The following is a 17980-nucleotide window of genomic DNA, read 5'->3' as shown; positions in this document are numbered from 1 at the left end:
AGGCTCTGCATTTCCTCTAACTAACTTCCAGGTGGTCCCTATACTGGTTCTATGTTGGACTCATTTTTGCCAAGTAGAACTTTCTATGAATATAGTAATAGTCAAAACTGCCTCATCCAGCATGGTAGCCCTTACCATCATGTGACTCAAACAATAGTGTGACTAAGGCACTGAATTTCAAATTTTATGTAACTTTTATGTAATTGGCATAAAGATAGTGGCTATATTGTTGGACAGTATAGTCCTAGAGCAGGGCTTTTTTCATTTTTGGTATTTTAGCACTGATGGATCAGTCATGGGTATGGATGCTTCTACATATAAATCAGCAGCTACCCAAGCTGGCAGCATAGCTCCCGCCTGCCCCTTCTCCCCCTCTCTACCATACCACTATGGCTGTCTGTGCCAGGCACTGAGTTAACAGTGTTCACATAATTTTTTTTTTTTTTTAATAAGTTTTTATTTTTCATATTATTACAAATGTTCATTCCCCCCCCCCCACCATTGCTCTCCTCCACCAGGTTCCCACCCCACCCTCTGCCCTTTCCCCTCTCCCCATTGTCCTCATCCATAGGTGCACAGTTTATGTTCAGTCTCTTCCCACGCCCCCCTCTCCCCTTTTCCCCAAGAATCGTCAGTTCACTCCCCTTCCATACCTCTGATTCTATTATATTCAACAGTTAATATTGTTCATCAGATTTTTTTTAATTTCCTTGGTTTTTAGATCCACTTGTTGATAATTACGTATTTGTTGTTCATAATTTTTATCTTTGTTTACTTTCTCTTCTGAAAGAACCCCCTTCAGCAATTCATATAATTCTGGTTTGGTGGTGATGAACTCCTTTAGCTTTTTTTTATTACTGAAGCTCTTTATCTGGCCTTCGATTCTGAGTGATAGCTTTGCTGGGTAGCTTATTTTTGGCTGTAGGTTCTTGCTATTCATCACCTTGAATATTTCTTGCCATTCCCTTCTGGCCTGCATGGTTTCTGTTGAGAAGTCAGCTGACAATCGTATAGGTGCTCCTTTATAAGTTACTACCTTCTTTGCTCTTGCTTCTTTTAGTATTCTCTCTTTATCTTTTGCTCTTGGAATTTTAATAATGACGTGTCTCGGTGTGGTCCTCTTTGGATTCCTTTTGTTTGGAGTTCTGTGCGCTTCCTGGACTTGTAAGTCAAATTCTTTCACCAGGTGGGGGAAGTTTTCTGTCACTATTTCTTTCAGTATGTTTTCGATATCTTGCTCTCTCTCATCTTCTGGAACCCCCATGATTCTGATGTTGGTTCGCTTGAAGTTGTCCCAGAGGTTTCTTACATTATCTTCAATTTTCTGGATTCTCTTGCCTTCTAGCTTCTGTGGAGGAGTGTCTTCTGGCTCTTTATGTTCCAAATCTTTGACTTGATTTTTGCGATCTTCCCTTCTGTTTTTAGGACTCTGTAGAATATTTTTTATTTCAGACAATGTATTCTTTATTTCTTGTTGATCCCTTATCATTTCTTGTTGACTCCTTATTAATTCTAGTTGATCTCTTTTCATATCCTCATAGGCCTTATCCATCTTTTCTAGGAAATTCTTAAAAAACCTTATAAGCGTAGATTTGAACTCTATATCCAGACGCTTTTTGTCCTCCATTTCTTTCGTTTGTGATCTATTTTGTTGTCGCATTTCGCAGTTACAGATGGGACGGGGTTTCAGGGTGGAGCCTGCAGCTTTGGCTTCCGTCAGCCCCGCCCTATGCGGGTCCTTCAGTGCTCGCTGCCGGCGCCTCTGAGAGAAAGGTGCCCTCGATTTTCGCCTGCTGCCAAACAGTCTATGCTCTCCCCCAATGAGCCCGGTATTGGGGTTCAGTTCAGTTGGAAGTGGAGTTGGAGGTGGCGTTCACAGCAGTCTGGAGCCCCAGTCTCCTTCCCGTCAGGGCAATCCCGCGGCACAGCCGACCGTCCCTTCTCTGGGGGCAGTGTGTGCACCTCCGGGACCTCCTTTCTCGCTACCCCGGGGTTCCGACTTACAGCCCAGCTCCCTATGGATGAGCCTGGGTCCCCGGGGTCTGGCGTAGAACGGGGGTTCAGAGCAGTCGGGGGCCCAGCACAGTCGGAGTTTTCTCTCCTTCCCGCTTGGGAACGCCCGCCAGGCACTCGGCCTCCCTCCTCTCCAGCTCCGTCCTCTCCGCGCGCCGCGTGTCTCCGTACCTTAGGCTTTTACAGCTCCTCTGCGCTTCCTTCTGGTTTTCTCCTTGCTTCTTGTTGTAGGATTTCCAGTCAGTCGACTTTCCTGTAGTTCTGGGTAATGTCCATTTTATATTTTAGTTGTATTTTATTAAAATTGTTGTGTGCGGCTGCGGCTAGTTGCCTACCCGAGCAGCCATCTCGGGAAAATATCCAGTGTTCACATAATTTAAGATTTAATCCTCACAACAGCCCCATGAGATAGGTCTTATTTTTAATCTTCATTGTACAGATGAGGACATAAAGGCTTAGAGAGGTTAAATCCCTTGGTTATGTAGGTAGGAAGTGTTAGAAATGGTCTTTGAACCATTTCTGGTATTGACTCTTATGACCTCTACTCACTATTTCTCTGAATGATAAAGAGACATTGCTGTACAATAGAGAAAGTGTAGTGTGAAATCAGATGTTTCCATTCTGGCTGAACTCCCCACAAATGTGACCTTGACTGGTTATCTAACGTCAGGGATCCCATCTGGGAGTGGGCTAATCATCCCCACGTTGCAGGACTGTCTATTCAATGAGTTCTTGTGTTGAGCAGCTGGCTCAGTGCCTGGACTTAGTACAGTGCCACTCTAGGGCTGCTTTGGGCAGTGAGGAGTTTCATGATCCTTTTCACAGGCTGACTTCTTCCCAGTCTTCCTGCCACCCTCACCCCCACCCCCAGCTCTTTCTGAGTAGAGCTTTTTCTGGATCACCTTGAGTTAGAACATTCTGCTTTGTCTCTGGTTCCAGGGGAACTATGTGGCCATCTGCTATGTTGGTGACCAAGCAGAAGCCAGGATCAGGAAGCCATCTGTGCTGCAGGAAATCCAGCTGGTGAGGTCCCCACCCTGGGAGGAGACAAAGCTGCGCTGTTTTCAGACCCTCCTTGCCAGCTTCCTGTTCCCACCTGGAGTGGGCGTGGCCCAGTCCAAAGGAGCATGGGTGGAAAGCAGCTTCCCCTAACTTGGCCCACCACTCTCACTCCTGACAGCCCAGACTTTAGACCTAAGATTTTTTGCCCTGACTCAGGCCCCCCCAGCCTGGGATCCTTCCTAGTCTTGCTCATTTCCCTTAATTATTCCTGGCCTTAATTCTGCATCTTCATTCTTTGTATTTGTGATGACTGCTCACCTCCCTTGAACCTGGTCTTTGGAGGAAGTCAAGTTCATGGGGACTTCTTACTCCAAATCTGGCCCACACACTGGCATTGACAACCATCAACACCAGGAAGCAGGGCTGGGTCTATTTACTGTGACGTGATTTCATTTAATGCCCAGACTAAGGTTCAACTTTGATCATTCCTCTTGTTTATATGCTGGAGGCAGACTGCCTGGATTTGCCTCCCAACTCTGCCACTAGCAAGTGGTATGATCTTCAACATGTTACCTAACCTTTTGAGCACTAGTTTCCTCATCTGTAAAGTGGGAGCAGTTATATAGTTCTCACCTCCCAGGGTCTTTATGAGAATTAACTGAAAGTATGTAAAGCACTTAGCATAGTCCCTAACACAGAGGACACACTATATCATAAGCTATTATTACCATTATTATTTTCAGGTGTATGAATTAAGGCACGAAAACATTGTTCCCTTCTTCGGTGTCTGCACAGAACCACCCAACATCTGCATTATCACTCAGTATTGCAAAAAGGGAAGTCTTAAAGTGAGTACAATAAGAAATCTTACCTTAGGTTTATTAGCAGCTGCTATTGAAGAACTTTTCAGTGCTTTTGCTCCTTTATCCAAGAACAGTTCTTCTCTAGTCTCATTGCAAGACCTGAATTATCCTGTTGTGCTGCCTGCAGGGGATCAGCTTAGCAGTGGAGTTGCCAAGTATCTGGTTTCCTTTGTTCTGGATGGAAAATGGCTGGGCTTAGTTTTGTCTCCTTAGCTGTCACAGCTTCTCCTAAATTGCATTCCTGGGCCCATACTACCTATGGGATGTGACCATCTGCTTTATGAATAAGGAAGTGTTTATAAGACTCAAGACTGCATAACTTTCTCACTATTGAGTTAGGTGATGATATTTCCGGGACATTTTTGGCTCTGTCTCAGGTTGTATGAGTTCTGGTCAAAATTATCCAATGTAGACCTCACTGGTTTGTCAGCCTGTGGACCAAAGGGTTTCAGGTTCGATTCTGGTCAAGGGCATATACCTTTGTTGTAGGCTCCTTCCCAGCCCGGGGCCTGGTGGGGGCAACCAATTGATGTGTTTCTTTCACATTGATAATTCTCTCTGTCTTTCCCTCTCTCCCTAAAAATCAACAGGATTAACAATAACAACAACAAAAGCCATCCAATGTAATAGAACCAAACCCATTTAAGAAGCTCACTGTGCTTCAGGTTGAATCCCTGGTGCTATTTTAAATAACTGTTTTTCAGGATGTTTTGAGAAATTCAAATAATGAAATGGATTGGATATTCAAGCTTTCATTTGCATATGACATAGTCAATGTGAGTATAACATAAGCTTATGTAAAGAACAAATACCATGGTATTTTTGAATTGTTCTGTGTCTTGGATTAAATCCAACTGTAATCTTTCCCCAAAATTCAGGTCTTTTTCAGATCTCCTCTTCAAAGAAAGTGATTCCACTTCTAAAATCTACCACTTCAATCAGATTTCCCATTCTTTTCTCTCTCCCTGACTTCAAGCAAATATTAAGAGAGTAAAAAATATTTTATACCAAAGTCAGAAGGGATGCTATGTTTACCCAACCAGAAAAGAGCAGGGTCCTTACATTTCGGGACAGAACTTTTTGCCCAAAGAAAATCTAATTACTACATCATAAAGCAAGCTGAAGGATTCCTAATACTACTTCCTTTTCCCTAGTCCCTGATTCCTTTCCCCAGAAAATGGGGATCAGTGCCATAATAACCACAAAGCTGTTATACAGGGGATGCAAATCTGTGAATTTATATATACAGGCAGAATCTTTACTTTGGGCAAAGGGGGCTGAGGTGTCTGTAAAAAGGGGGATAATAATAATAATAATAATAGTAATAATAATAATGGCTAAAATATATTTAGAGCTATCTTTGGCCCCAATACTTTCTAGCACTCTGTATATATTAATTTACTTAATTTTCACAACAAAATATAAGGTAGACCTATTATTAGCTTCATTTCATAAATGGGAGATAAGTCAGATAGGCTATGTCAATTAGGTACCCGAGGATGACATTCTCAACCTGGGCTAAGATATAGCTGTTCTTTGTAACCTCACTGCATCTGTTATATCATAAGAGAGGACCAAGTCAATGACCTGGGGTTGGGTTCTGGTGAGGGAGACCCTCAGTCCGACAATCAGCAAAGCTGGGCATCATCTCTCATTCAACAGCCCATCCATCCACCAATAGATTCCTGTGGGCAAGACCCAGACTGGTGTTATGAGGGATACAAAGGTATAGCAAAAACTCTGTCCTTCTGGAGTATAAGGCTGTGATTCCTTGAGTGACTTTGACTTTTGGTCCCCTCTCTGGACCTCAGCCTCCAGGTGGGTTAATGGATGAGGTTGGTCTGTTGACATCCCAAGTCTTATATTGCTCATGGATTTAATTGCTCTTTGTTTAAGGAGCTGAGTCTTAATGGTCTGTGAGACTTTGATTTCCTGGGCCTTAATGGGAAGCCAGTTAGACAAATAGAAACCTTGCTGGTTTCCTTGTGATTGGGTCTCTATGGAAAACACTGGGCGAACACTGTTATTTCAGTAAACTTTATTGAGCATCTGTTAATGATTTATCTCACTCTGGGCACTTTTGCAAGAAAAAAATGACTTGTTTCTAATTTGAAATGGTTTAAAATCTAGATAGAGGGCGGGGGGGGGGAACACAGGAAATGCACATATACAATTACTGATATTGGTGGTGGTGGTACAGTTATAAATTATTGAAGTGGTGGTGGTATAGTTATAAAATAGAAGAATATGACATGGCATCCTCTCCTACTCTGGCTCCTCACCCCTTCCCTTCACCCACATTCTCTTCCTGCAGCAAACCCAGGGAAGTATGCTAGACTTCCAATGATCTGGTTCCTGTCCCCTTTCAAAAGAGCCAATATCATATATATTGGAGGTGAAGAATTCACTCACCAAAGTCTGAATGCCCAATAGATTTAGCCTTTCCAGTGTCACCAGTTGGTTTTCAAGAAGCATTAAGCCAAATGTTTCTCTGGAGAAATGCTGGGGTGGGTGAGAATGATAATTAAAGGGGGAAATCTCCCAGGTGGCATCAGCTACCTTAGGTTACTGAGTCTATCCCCTACTCTGAGCCAGAAGGACAGCTTGGCACCTTGTTCTGAAAGGATCGCTTTCCTTAGAGTGTGCACAGGATGGGACTGGTTAAGGAGGTTACAGTGACCTAGATCAGGGCACTTTGAGGCCAATTACACTGCCAGCATTCTTTGAAAGGGGACTAAAAGTAACACAATTCACTGTAGCCACTTAGAGCTTGCCATGGGTGACCTGACATGAATCCAGGCACTGGGCCAACCTCTGTGGGTCAGATTGTGTTTCTGGCCACCACATATTAATCATAAAAATAATTCCTCCCCAGATTTCAAGCCCAGATCTGGCTAGTTGGAGCCTTCCTGGAGAAATTTCAGAGGCAGCTCCGGCCAGGCCCCTCAGCCAGGGTTAGTTGAGCAAGTTGTACTTCCAACATGCGATTCAACTCTACTATCTCAGAACACAAACAGGCCACAACGATAAAGGTGTATGTTTTCCTAACTTTCGGGGGTCAGGGGACAAGGTTGGGATATTCACTGTCCTGCAAATTTCTTTAACGCTTTCTGTATCAGCCTGTATTGCTAATGTAGTATTGGCTTAGGGCTCTTGCTGAAGTGGGACAGTGACTCAGCCTGTCATCACTGCTGGAGGCAGAGGTGAGTCCCTGAGCTGGTGTCCAGGAGGTCCAAAAACCCTGTCTCTGGGGTAGTAGTCCATTCAGGAGCCCCTCCTGGAACCTTGATGGTCAGTGCCTCCTCGTGGCCACACCCATGGGTGATGTCACTTCCTTCTCAGCTGGGCTTAAGATTCACTTGAGCCGAAACCAGTTTAGCTCAGTGGATAGAGCGTTGGCCTGCGGACTGAAAGGTCCCGGGTTCGATTCCGGTCAAGGGCATGTACCTTGGTTGCGGGCACATTCCCAGTGGGGGTGTGCAGGAGGCAGCTGGTCAATGTTTCTCTCTCATTGACGTTTCTAACTCTCTATCCCTCTCAATTCCTCTCTGTGTAAAATCAATAAAATATATATAAAAAAAATTTAAAAAAAAAAAGATTCACTTGATTCTGGCTGTCCTTTGTAAGGGTGTTAAGAGAATTCCTCCACAATCATTTAGGGTGCTGGGAACAGTAAAATATAGTGGTTTAGAAGTAGTTGGGCTTTGTAGGTAACACAGCTTGGTTTCTATCCTAGCTCTGCATCAACTTTTTGGGAACAGTTTAAAACCCCGAGTTTCCTTGTTGTGAAACAGAAGGAGAATATTACCTATCCCAGCAAAAGGCTAAACATGATAGATAACATGTATTAGGTCCCTTGTTTCAAGTACTTCAATGCATGGTGCAAAGTAAGTCTCAAAAAAAGGGTTTATGGTTGCTTATTTGTTCATCACGAATCCATATTACAGTATGGATGTTCCTGGAACCTCATGTCCTTGCAACTATCAGAGAAATGCCAACATCTGCCTCTCTAACCATGTTTCAAATATGACAATTCCATTTCCCAAATTGATCTCCTTTCCCTGTCCTTCCCAAATAACTTTCTCTCCTCAATTCTAGGCCTTTCTTTAAACCCCTCTCTGCCCATGGAAAGACACACCCCTACCCTCCCTCATCTCCTTGCTGGATGAGAAAAATCACTGCCTTTCTTTAAAAAAAAAATCAAATTAGTCTTCTTCTTTTCCCCCCATATATTTGACCCCCTTTACCCTCTTTGTCTTTCTCCAACTGGCTTCCCTTCTGGTAACCATCATGCTGTTTGTTGGTTTTATTTGTTCATTTGTTGGTTTCTATTTTGTATCCCACACATGAGTGTAATCGTGTAGTTCTTGTCCTTTTCTGGCTTATTTCACTTAAAATGATTCTCTCAAGAACCATTCATGTTGCTCCAAATTTCAATATTTCATTTTTCACTGTTGATTAGTACTCCTTTTATATATATACACCACATCTTTTTTAAATATATTTTATTGAATTTTTACAGAGAGGAAGGGAGAAGGATAGAGAATTAGAAACATCAACGAGAGAGAAGCATCGATCAGCTGCCTCCTGCACACCCCCTACTGGGGATGTGCCCTCAACCAAGGTACATGCCCTTGACCGGAATCGAAACTGGGACCTCTCAGTCCCCAGGCCAATGCTCTATCCAGTGAGCAAAACAGCTAGGGCTGTACCACATCTTCTTTATCCAATCATCATTCATCAAGGGATACTTAGGTTGTTTCCAGGTTTTGGCTATTATATCCCTGCTTTTCTTACTCATTTCCCTTAGCAAGCTTTTTTTTTTTTTTTTTTTTTTTTTGATTCGGTAAATATTTTTTATCACACTTTTCCATTAAATTTAACTAGATATTTACTTTGTGTCATGCATCATGTCTGATGTCTCGCATGTGTGACCACATATAATTTCCATGGCCACCCTATAAGGTAGGGTTCATTGTCATCTCCATTTGGATGAGAAGAAAGATGCTGGTAGGGGTAAGGTAGCTTGCCCTCTACTAAGTGGTAGAGCTGGGATTTGAACTCAGGACTATGATCACTAAGCTGGCCTGCCTTCAGGGACCAGAAATTGTTTTCTCCTTCCTTGGTGTCTGTGCCCATCTTGACTCCTTGGGTGAAGGGCCATGTCAGTGGCTCTTGAACAAATGAACTGAGATAGCTACGTCCCCTACTCTGAGTCTGCACATCTGTGTTCCCATCCGTCTCTTCTGCCATTGGTGTCCCTTGGCACCAGCTCTAATTCATTTGCTCATTTGCTTGCAGGGCATGCTGTTTCTTCATAGGAGCCCACTGAGGTCCCATGGAAACCTGAAGCTTTCCAACTGCCTGGTGGATGGTCGGATGCAGGTGAAGCTGTCAGGATTTGGGCTGTGGGAACTCAAGTATGGCCAGACATACAGAACCTACAATGAGAACTCCAAAGACCACTCAGGTAGGTCTTGGACCCACTAGCTTTTGGTTGAGTGGTAAAGGGTTTGTTTCTTATCCCATTTCTGCTTCCTGACACTCAAGTGCACAGTACCTGTAGGTGGTGGGCTTTCCTCTGGAGCCAGCGGTATGTGGCTGCTTTGTCCACCCAAGGTGATAGGAACAGGTGGCCGGAGTCCATGGTGTGATGTCTGAGTGAGAGGAACTGGTCCTTATCCCAGCTTCGCTAGGCAACCTGAAACAAGTCACCGTCCTTCTCTGTAGCCCTCTGTGTCCCATCACATCTTCCTACCTTCTAGAATGATGATCTGCCAGACGCTTTAAGGATGAAGGGTTTGGCAGTTCTGTTCTATCCGGGTTTCAGTATCACTTGAGTAACTTTTAACATTTTATAGGTGGCTGGGTCCCATCCCGCAGCCACTGAATCAGAATATCTGAAAATGGGGCCTGGGCATTGCATTGTTTTTAAATCTCCTTAAGTGATTCTGGTGGGTGTTAAAGGCAAGACCTACCACTGGCACTCAATCTCCTTCTCATGGGAGCAGTGGAAGCAGCTGATGCTCTTGCATCACACCTCCTATGTCTCTGGGTCCTGTTGAGCCCAGTGTCCTCAGCCCTGACCACTTCTCTCTGGAGCAGCACGTGGCAGCAGTTTTGCTGAGTGCATGTGGGGAGGTCCTGTAACAGGAGGTAGAATGTGTGTTACAGAGAAAGACAAAGAGGGCAACTTAGAAAGCTGTTCGTAGTCATTCCTATTTCTCTATCCTCCAATACATTTTCTTTTAATGATCGTACCTCTAATAACACAAGGCTGTACACCTCACTAGAAAAAAAATGTACGTATATAAAATATCCAGAATAGATAACTCTAGAGAGAAAAGGCAGGCTGGTGGTTTTCTGGGGCTGGGGATAGAGAGGGATAGGGAGAAACTGTTTAAGGGGTTTGAGGTTTTATTTGGGGGTGTTGGAAATAGTTGGGAACTGGATAGATAGATAGAGGTGGTGGTTGTACAACATTGTGAGTGTACTAAATGCCACTGAATTCTCACTTTAAAATGATTAATCTTATGTTATGTAGGCAATTCAGAAAGGGAGAAGGAAAAGGAATGCCACCTGTTACTGCACAGCCACGAGTTAGTGCTGTTAACATGTTAGTGCCCGCACTCTGTATTCACACACAGGGACCCTGATTGCTCTGTAACCTGGGCACCATGGAAGCTGACTTCTCGGGGGCTAGATGCTCTCAGTTCTCCTGAGCTTCCTAAGCTAGAAAGGGCAGCTTTCCTGTCCTGCCTGGAAACTCTCACTCCAGGCCCACATCTCCTTGCTTTGCAGAGCTCTACTGGACTGCCCCAGAGCTGTTGCGGCTCCCAGAGGCGCCCCGGTCAGGCACCCCAAAAGGAGATGCTTACAGCTTTGCCATTGTGATGAGAGAGCTGATCCACCCGCATGCACTCGGGCCTTTTGAGGACCTCAATGAGACACCAGACGGTAACGCTGGCAGCAGCTCCTTGGCAGGCTTTGGTGATCTGGATTGGCTTGTAAATGCTTGTATTTGTGATTGTTTTGGCTAATTGTTTCTTAATTTACAATTTATTTCATCCCTATTTTTTCTTTTAAAAATTTATATATTTTTAAAGAATTAGAAAACTATTACAGTTTGATTTAAAAAATCAAGGAACTCAGAATCACATAGTTTATTCTATAACAGCAGCCAGATCCTATTAGACAGTGAGTAAGATTGTGTTGCTTCTCTACACAATAGCCTCCCCTGGCTTCCCATTTTGAAAGTGAAGACTAAGTCCTTACAATGTCCTGCAAGACCATCAAAGGCCTCTAAACCGGCCTCAGTGATCTTGTAAGTTAGTGTCCCAGGGCCGCCATAGTAAGTTGCCACAAACCTACCTGCTGGCTTGAAACAACAGAAATTTACTCTCTCGTAGTTCCAGAGGCTAAAAGTCCAAAATCAGTATTCAACAAAGCTGCACTTCCTAGAGGCTCAAGGCCAGATCCATTCCAGCTTTTGGTGGTAGCCCAGCCTTCATGGGCTGGTGGCCACAGGGCTCCAGTCTCTGCCTCTATCTCCACTTTGACTCCTCCTCGAAATTTCTTCTGTCTGTAAGGACACTTGGCATTGGATGAGGGCCCACCTGGATAATCCAAGATGCTCTCCTCAACCCAAGACACTTAATTATATTTGCAAGACTTTTTCTTTCAGATAAGGTCATAGTCACTGGTTCTGGGGACAAGGACATGGACATATGTCTTTGGGGATCACCAGTCAGCCCACTACACCTTCCTGGTTCCATCTCTCATGGTCTTTTCCTTTCATTCACACAGGCCACCAACATGCCAGAATATCCCCACCCCAGAGACTTTGCTCACGCTGCTCCCTCTGCCTGAGTATCTCTCACCTTATATTTGCATATACAAATTTGCCTCATTCTTTTTTAGGGACTACACAGTTTTTCATTATAAGGATATGCCTTATATTATTGATTAATACACATCTGGATAGTTTGCCATGTTTTTGCGATTACAAATTGCTGCAATGAGCAGCCTTGCATCTTTGTGGACATATGTGAATGTTTCTTCAGGATAGAATTCTGCTCATGAAAATGAAGAGATAAAAACATTTTAAATATATTTATATATTTTTTTTATAAATGCTGCCCAATTGTACACTTACGAAGTATATATTCAGATGCACCTCCGTGAGGAGCATCCTGACCAACTAGAATATAGTAACTATGAACAGCTCCTTTGTCTTCAGTCTTATAGTCTCCAGTCATTTCAAAAGTTTCCTAAGTCGGAACTCCCCGCCACCTCCACCCCCTTCAGTGAGGTCACATCATTCATTTGTCACGCAGTTAGATTGTTTTGCCACAAATCTGCATTCTATGTTGAGGTCATCCAATCCCCCAACTGATATTTTTCTTAAATCAGCAGTCTTCAAGGTTCACTCCTTGGGCTGGAAAGGTCTATGGGTTTTGGCAAATAGGTAGTGTCATGTATCCACCATTACAGTGTCATACAGAATAGTTTCATCATCCTAAAAAATATTCAGGTCAACATTCTCTCCTCCCCAAACTCCTGGCAGACTCTGATCTGCGTTCTGTCTCTATAATTTTGCCTTTTCCAGAATGTCACACAAACAGAATCATGCAGAATGCAGCCTTTAAAGATTTGTTTCTTATATTTAGTAATATACATTTAAGATTCATCCATATTGTTGCACCTACAGTAATTTTATGGTAGAAACCACTGAAAAAAGAAAGTAAGTAGGTTTACAAAGTTGGATACAGAGCCAGGACACGGAGATAATATTTATTATTTGTTAAAAGATCTTTTATGTAACATATACTCAGTGCCTACCACATGCAAAGCACTATGCTATATGCTGATGAAGGTGGACTGATAAAGCACACTGGGGATTTTTACTACAAAATGTGTATATACTTCTGAAGTCATATAGATATATGCTTTACTTTAAGAAAAAGTTCTATTAGAAAAAAATTAATCTAAAAAACAGATAAATCAGGGGGTACTTGAAGAATTTATATTTAGATTCCTTGTTTCCCAGGAGGATTCAGAATATTTCTTATAACATATTCAGATGTCTCTGAAATTCTAATCTGTTCCGTATACTTGGAAACTTAATACACAAATTTAAGAGCACATCTGTTTAAAGAGAAGCATACTAAATGGCACAAAGTTCCAACATTTAGATATCTAAACCCAAAATGGATTTCAGAAATCCTCAGCCGAATCCGAGACCCCCAGGCATCGGTTCCACTGCGACCTTCCCTGCGAGAGGACAAGGTCAATGAGAAGATCGTGGTCCTGGTGAGGGCGTGTTGGGATGAGTCGCCTGAGAAAAGACCCACATTCCTTTCCATTAAAAAAATTCTACGAGATGCTAGCCCCAAAGGGTGAGTTTGGTGTGCAACAGACATTTTCTCCTCCTCACTGAGCCATTAGAATTTTGAAATTATGTGGCTGTCGTTGGTCCTCCCTCCCTCCCTCCCTCCTTCCCTCCTTCCCTCCTTCCCTCCTTTTTTTTCTTTCTTTCTTCCTTCCTTCCTCATATACTCAGTGCCTACCACATGCAAAGCACTATGCTATATGCTGATGAAGGTAGACTGTTAAATTCTCCCTTTATTTCACAAATGTTCCAAAAATGGGTCATACTTCCATTGCCCTTCTTTGTTCATTCCAGACATCACTAATCCATCTAATCTGTCAAGGTTCCAGGGAGATCAGTAATAAGGCCTCAGACTCTATTCAAACCAGCATTCCATAGATCATGACTACTCAACTGGGATTGTCCTTATGCAATAAAGAATTATGCACCAGCCTTAAAGGAGGTTATTGAGTTAAATTAGTCACTCCTCTCAAAGAATGCTCTCAATGGTAACTGGCTTCAAACCAGGATAATTGCGTCATCTACCACATTGAATGTATGAAGGCACAGCCATGTTAGAAGTAGCCGGGGATAGTAGGAGAAGCCCTGTGCTAGGAGTTATAGGAGTCTACTGATGTTGCCATTTCACTATGCATCTTTAACACAAACAGTCCTGTATTCTGCATTTTCCACATCAAAATAGTTTTAATAGGTACGTGTCAGGTCAGTTGATATGTCCTGCCTTTTTACCCAGAAAATATGGTCCCCAATGTTAAAGCAAGTATATTTCCATGTGAGCTTCAGTGTCCTCATCTGAAAGATGAGGAATTTAAATTTCTCTGAAGATCCTTCTAGAACAAAAGTCTATACAATCTAAAAATGCCCCTTATATCTGAAAATAAAACAAAGAATGGCCTGTCCTAAAACTCTACTTTTTTAATTGGTTGTGACAATGGTATAAAGGATGTTGGGCCAGTGAATGCCACCAGTTATTGATATCCACTGGGTTCCAGACTCTCAACATTGTCTCTCTGAATCCATAGAATAGCCCTGTAAACTATGTATAATTATTTTAAAACTGGGGACCCAGTGCACGAATTTGTGCACCTTGAAAGGCACTTTGGGCCTCAAGGCTGTGGTGGGCACAGGAGTGGGTCTCAGCCCATCCTCCATGCCCCTGCCCAGCTCCTCTCACCTCGGCCTCCAGTCTCCTGCCTGCCATCATCCCTATTGCGAGCTGTGGCTCCAGTACTGGCTGCAGGTATGAGCAGGGTTGGTGCAGGCAGCAGGTGCAAATGCCTGGCAGGACCACGGTGTGTGGGAGCAAAGAATTTTCAGTATCCAACAGAGGCTTGCCCTGATGACAGTGACCGGTGCCCCACCTTAGTCTGGCACCCACGCTGTGGCCGATTTCGACCATGTTTCACACATGCCCCCTGGTGGTCATCACACATCATGGCAACTGGTTGGTTGGTTGTCCCACTTTTTGGTCTATTTGCGTATTAGGGTGAATATATGTGTGTGTGTGTGTGTGTGTGTGTATATATATATATATATATATATATATATATATATATATATATATATATCCAGATGCAAAAACTGAGGTCAGAGGAATAAAGGATACAGATTGAGATCTCAGAGCCAATAAAGGTCAGGCTCTGTCCTACCAAATGGCCTTTTTGCCATTGTCACTTCACTGCTGCCCATTGGCAACCTGAAGTCAGAAACCTCAAGGGCGAGACATGTTTTCTTGGAATGTATAGTTGGAGGTTGTGCTCAATTAAGATCCTGAAGTTCTTAGCAAAAGACACTAACGTTTGGGTTCTTTTAAAGCCACGTGAGCATACTAGACAGTATGGTGAGCAAGCTGGAGGTATATGCCAATCATCTGGAGGAGGTGGTGGAAGAGAGGACCAACCAGATGATGGCAGAGAAGAGGAAGGTGGATAAGCTCCTGTCCACAATACTGCCCAGGTATTCCAGAGTGTTGGGAGCCTTCACAAAGAGACCCAGGGGCAACAGCATCGTACCACCTAAGTGGCCTCAAATTAAGAGAATATTTTCTTTGTCCTTTTTTTTTTAAAAGGACACCTGGTTCATCTAAAATGGAACAAGCATTTTGCATGTAATTTGGTACCCTCTAAAGAGAGATGGAGGCAAAAGACCTAGAATCCATAGGAATAGAGAGTGTAGATCTTTTATTTTTTTTTATCTAAAATGTTTTCTATAACTTATTTTATTTATTTTTGAATTTAGGTGTTTATGGATGTATTTGACCAGCTTTGCTCATTTTTCTATCAATCTTTAAAATACAGTTTACATAAAAATTCCCCAAATGAAATAGTTTACTCTCAGATCATTTATTCATATATGTCAAATGACTACAAAATCCAGGCACTTGGTGTCTTAGTTAGGAATGAGTTTTTTTACACAATTTATTTTTTAATAGTCACCTGTATATTGCACTGTGTGTTCACCACTCAAAGGAAGAGGGTAAAGGAGGGATAAATGGTGATGGAAGGAGATTTGACTTGGGGTGATGAGACCTTAGGTTTTTTACGTGGAAGATGGTGGATGCACCAACAGGAGAGTGACCACTAGATGGCGCGCCAGATCCACGAGTCTAGTCAATTGCTACCTTCCCACTATTTCAGATTGTATATCCAAACCTTTGCACAATACAATACAGTATATACCTATGACTTTAGATTTAAAACTTGCTTTCTTTTTTTTGTCTCTATTTTCACCTGTGCACTCTCTTCTGTTAAAATTTCTGCACCCTTCTTCTATGTCTGGAGCAAAGAAATGGAGTTGAGGCTTTGAATGTGTTAATGTGAAATTGGTAGATTGAAGTAAAAATATTGATTTATAGGTCAGTGAATGCTTTCATTGCTTCCACATCTGCAGACCAAGTCTTTATAATCAAATTATATAACCATAGGGGGAAATAAAGTGCCCTGAGGGAGAAAATCTTTTTGTGACCAGCATTTATGTGATCGGTTCCTCCCCTTCCCCAATTAAAATACTTGTTTAGACAAAATGCAGGTGGAGAAGCAGGTATTAGAAGAATCCCTCTAACTGATGGATTTTGTTAATATTAATAATTAAAAAAAAACCCTATGCCAATGAAGCAAAAGGATCTACCAGGGTGACTTTGTAGGGAGGGGTCTGTAGGAGACAACATGAATATGACACTGTTAAGTAACTGTTCTTTTCTCTGGTTTCAGCTTCATTGGAGAACAGCTCATAGCTGGAAGGTCCGTGGAACCAGAACATTTTGAGTCAGTGACCATCTTTTTCTCTGACATCGTTGGATTCACAAAACTCTGTTCTCTCAGTTCTCCCTTGCAAGTTGTGAAGCTCCTCAATGACCTCTACAGTTTATTCGATCACATCATTGAAACGTACGACGTATATAAGGTGAGATGCCTTGGTCCTGGGTTGAATGAGGGTGAACTGGCCCTAGACAGCAACCAGGAGGAGGGCACAGTTCATGCTGGCAGTCAATCTCAATTCATGGCAGAAACTCAATATTTTATTCCTGTTTGTTCTCTGGAAAAGGGCTTGATTAATCAGAGATGTATGTACTTGCCAGGAAGTATCAGTTGTTCCCTCTGTTTTCTTCCATTATTTTATCTCCCAGAAAACTCATTTCTGACCCGCTGCCTAGTGCTACCGTGGGGATGGATGAACAGGGTCACCTAGAATGAAAATGGCTGTGGGAGAGGATAACAAAAATGTGCATGGCCTTCTGTCAGCGGGTGATGAGGATGGCCAGTTGTATTTTCTGACTTTTCCGCTGAGGCCAGATCATGACTGCAGAGTGGCCATGTCCACTCATGCTTGGTGGGTAACTACAGTGTAGCAGTCTGACCATGATTTTAGGGGTGTTCTATGGCCCCGGAGCCAGGGAGGTTTGGAGGACAGCATAGTCATGTTTCTCGGTGACATATCCTCAATTATTATCTCCCAATTATTGTTGCCTCTGTTCGGGACAAAGGAAAGGATGGCATGGATAATTGCAAAGAGCAGATCACTTATGCTCAACAGAACCTACCTGACTCAAGGGGGCCTCCTCTGGCGTTTCCTCTTAGTGCTATCTGTGCAGTTAGATTTTGTATGAGCCAATCTAGAATCAATTTGTATTTCTAAATGTGCTTGTGGTGGGGAGAGATAGCATAGAAGTAATTAGACTTGTGGGCTAGCTAACTCTGCAAGTTCATGGTAACCAGGAGACAGAGGTGTTAGTACCACCTGTTAATCTGAAATTCCACATTTGACCACATCATCGTTGGAGTTTGCTAAAATGCAAATGTATCTGGAAAGGGCTCTATGAAAATTTAAATGTAGACATGTCATTTATTCTCTGTAGTGAAGGAGGAATCTGAAAGCTGATTTTATTAGGAGGATGGGGAGAGAGGAGGACTGATCAGACAGATACATACATGGATCCACTTGAACCTTCAAGATCTACCCTATCAGTACACTGCTGCTTGTCTAATTGGTTTTGAACGTGGGTTGGCAATAAGGGTCACCACCACTATCAGATTTCAAAGAAGAAAGCAGTGATTGTGGCGAGGAAGGCTTGGGGCAGGAAAGCTTTGAACCTGGAGAAGGGCAAATTTGATAAAATGCTGGGACTTTGATAGAGTGGAGGTAAGAGAGTATGATCCTTCAAAGTCTGGGGCCTTGACCTGCTGCAGGGGTCCATAATGGGGAATCTTGCCCA

General features: G+C 42.9%; 1 protein-coding gene across 1 annotated transcript in view; it reads left to right on the top strand.

Moving 5' to 3' along the window:
• The window catches only part of LOC311632687 (guanylate cyclase 2G-like), a gene marked incomplete at both ends in the record, with an annotated part of 38313 nt that overhangs the window by 16539 nt on the left and 3794 nt on the right, over positions 1 to 17980 (top strand). The window contains 8 exons of the mRNA XM_084904391.1: positions 2953 to 3036; positions 3759 to 3863; positions 4583 to 4654; positions 9180 to 9348; positions 10680 to 10835; positions 13099 to 13276; positions 15085 to 15225; positions 16479 to 16671. Of these exons, the coding sequence (XP_084760517.1) occupies positions 2953 to 3036; positions 3759 to 3863; positions 4583 to 4654; positions 9180 to 9348; positions 10680 to 10835; positions 13099 to 13276; positions 15085 to 15225; positions 16479 to 16671 (1098 nt within the window). The remainder of the gene's footprint in view (positions 1 to 2952; positions 3037 to 3758; positions 3864 to 4582; positions 4655 to 9179; positions 9349 to 10679; positions 10836 to 13098; positions 13277 to 15084; positions 15226 to 16478; positions 16672 to 17980) is intronic.

This window comes from Pipistrellus hanaki, assembly GCF_964339955.1.
Source record: "Pipistrellus hanaki genome assembly, chromosome: 14".
NCBI lineage: Eukaryota > Metazoa > Chordata > Mammalia > Chiroptera > Vespertilionidae > Pipistrellus > Pipistrellus hanaki.
This window is presented reverse-complemented; position numbering and strand designations above follow the sequence as displayed.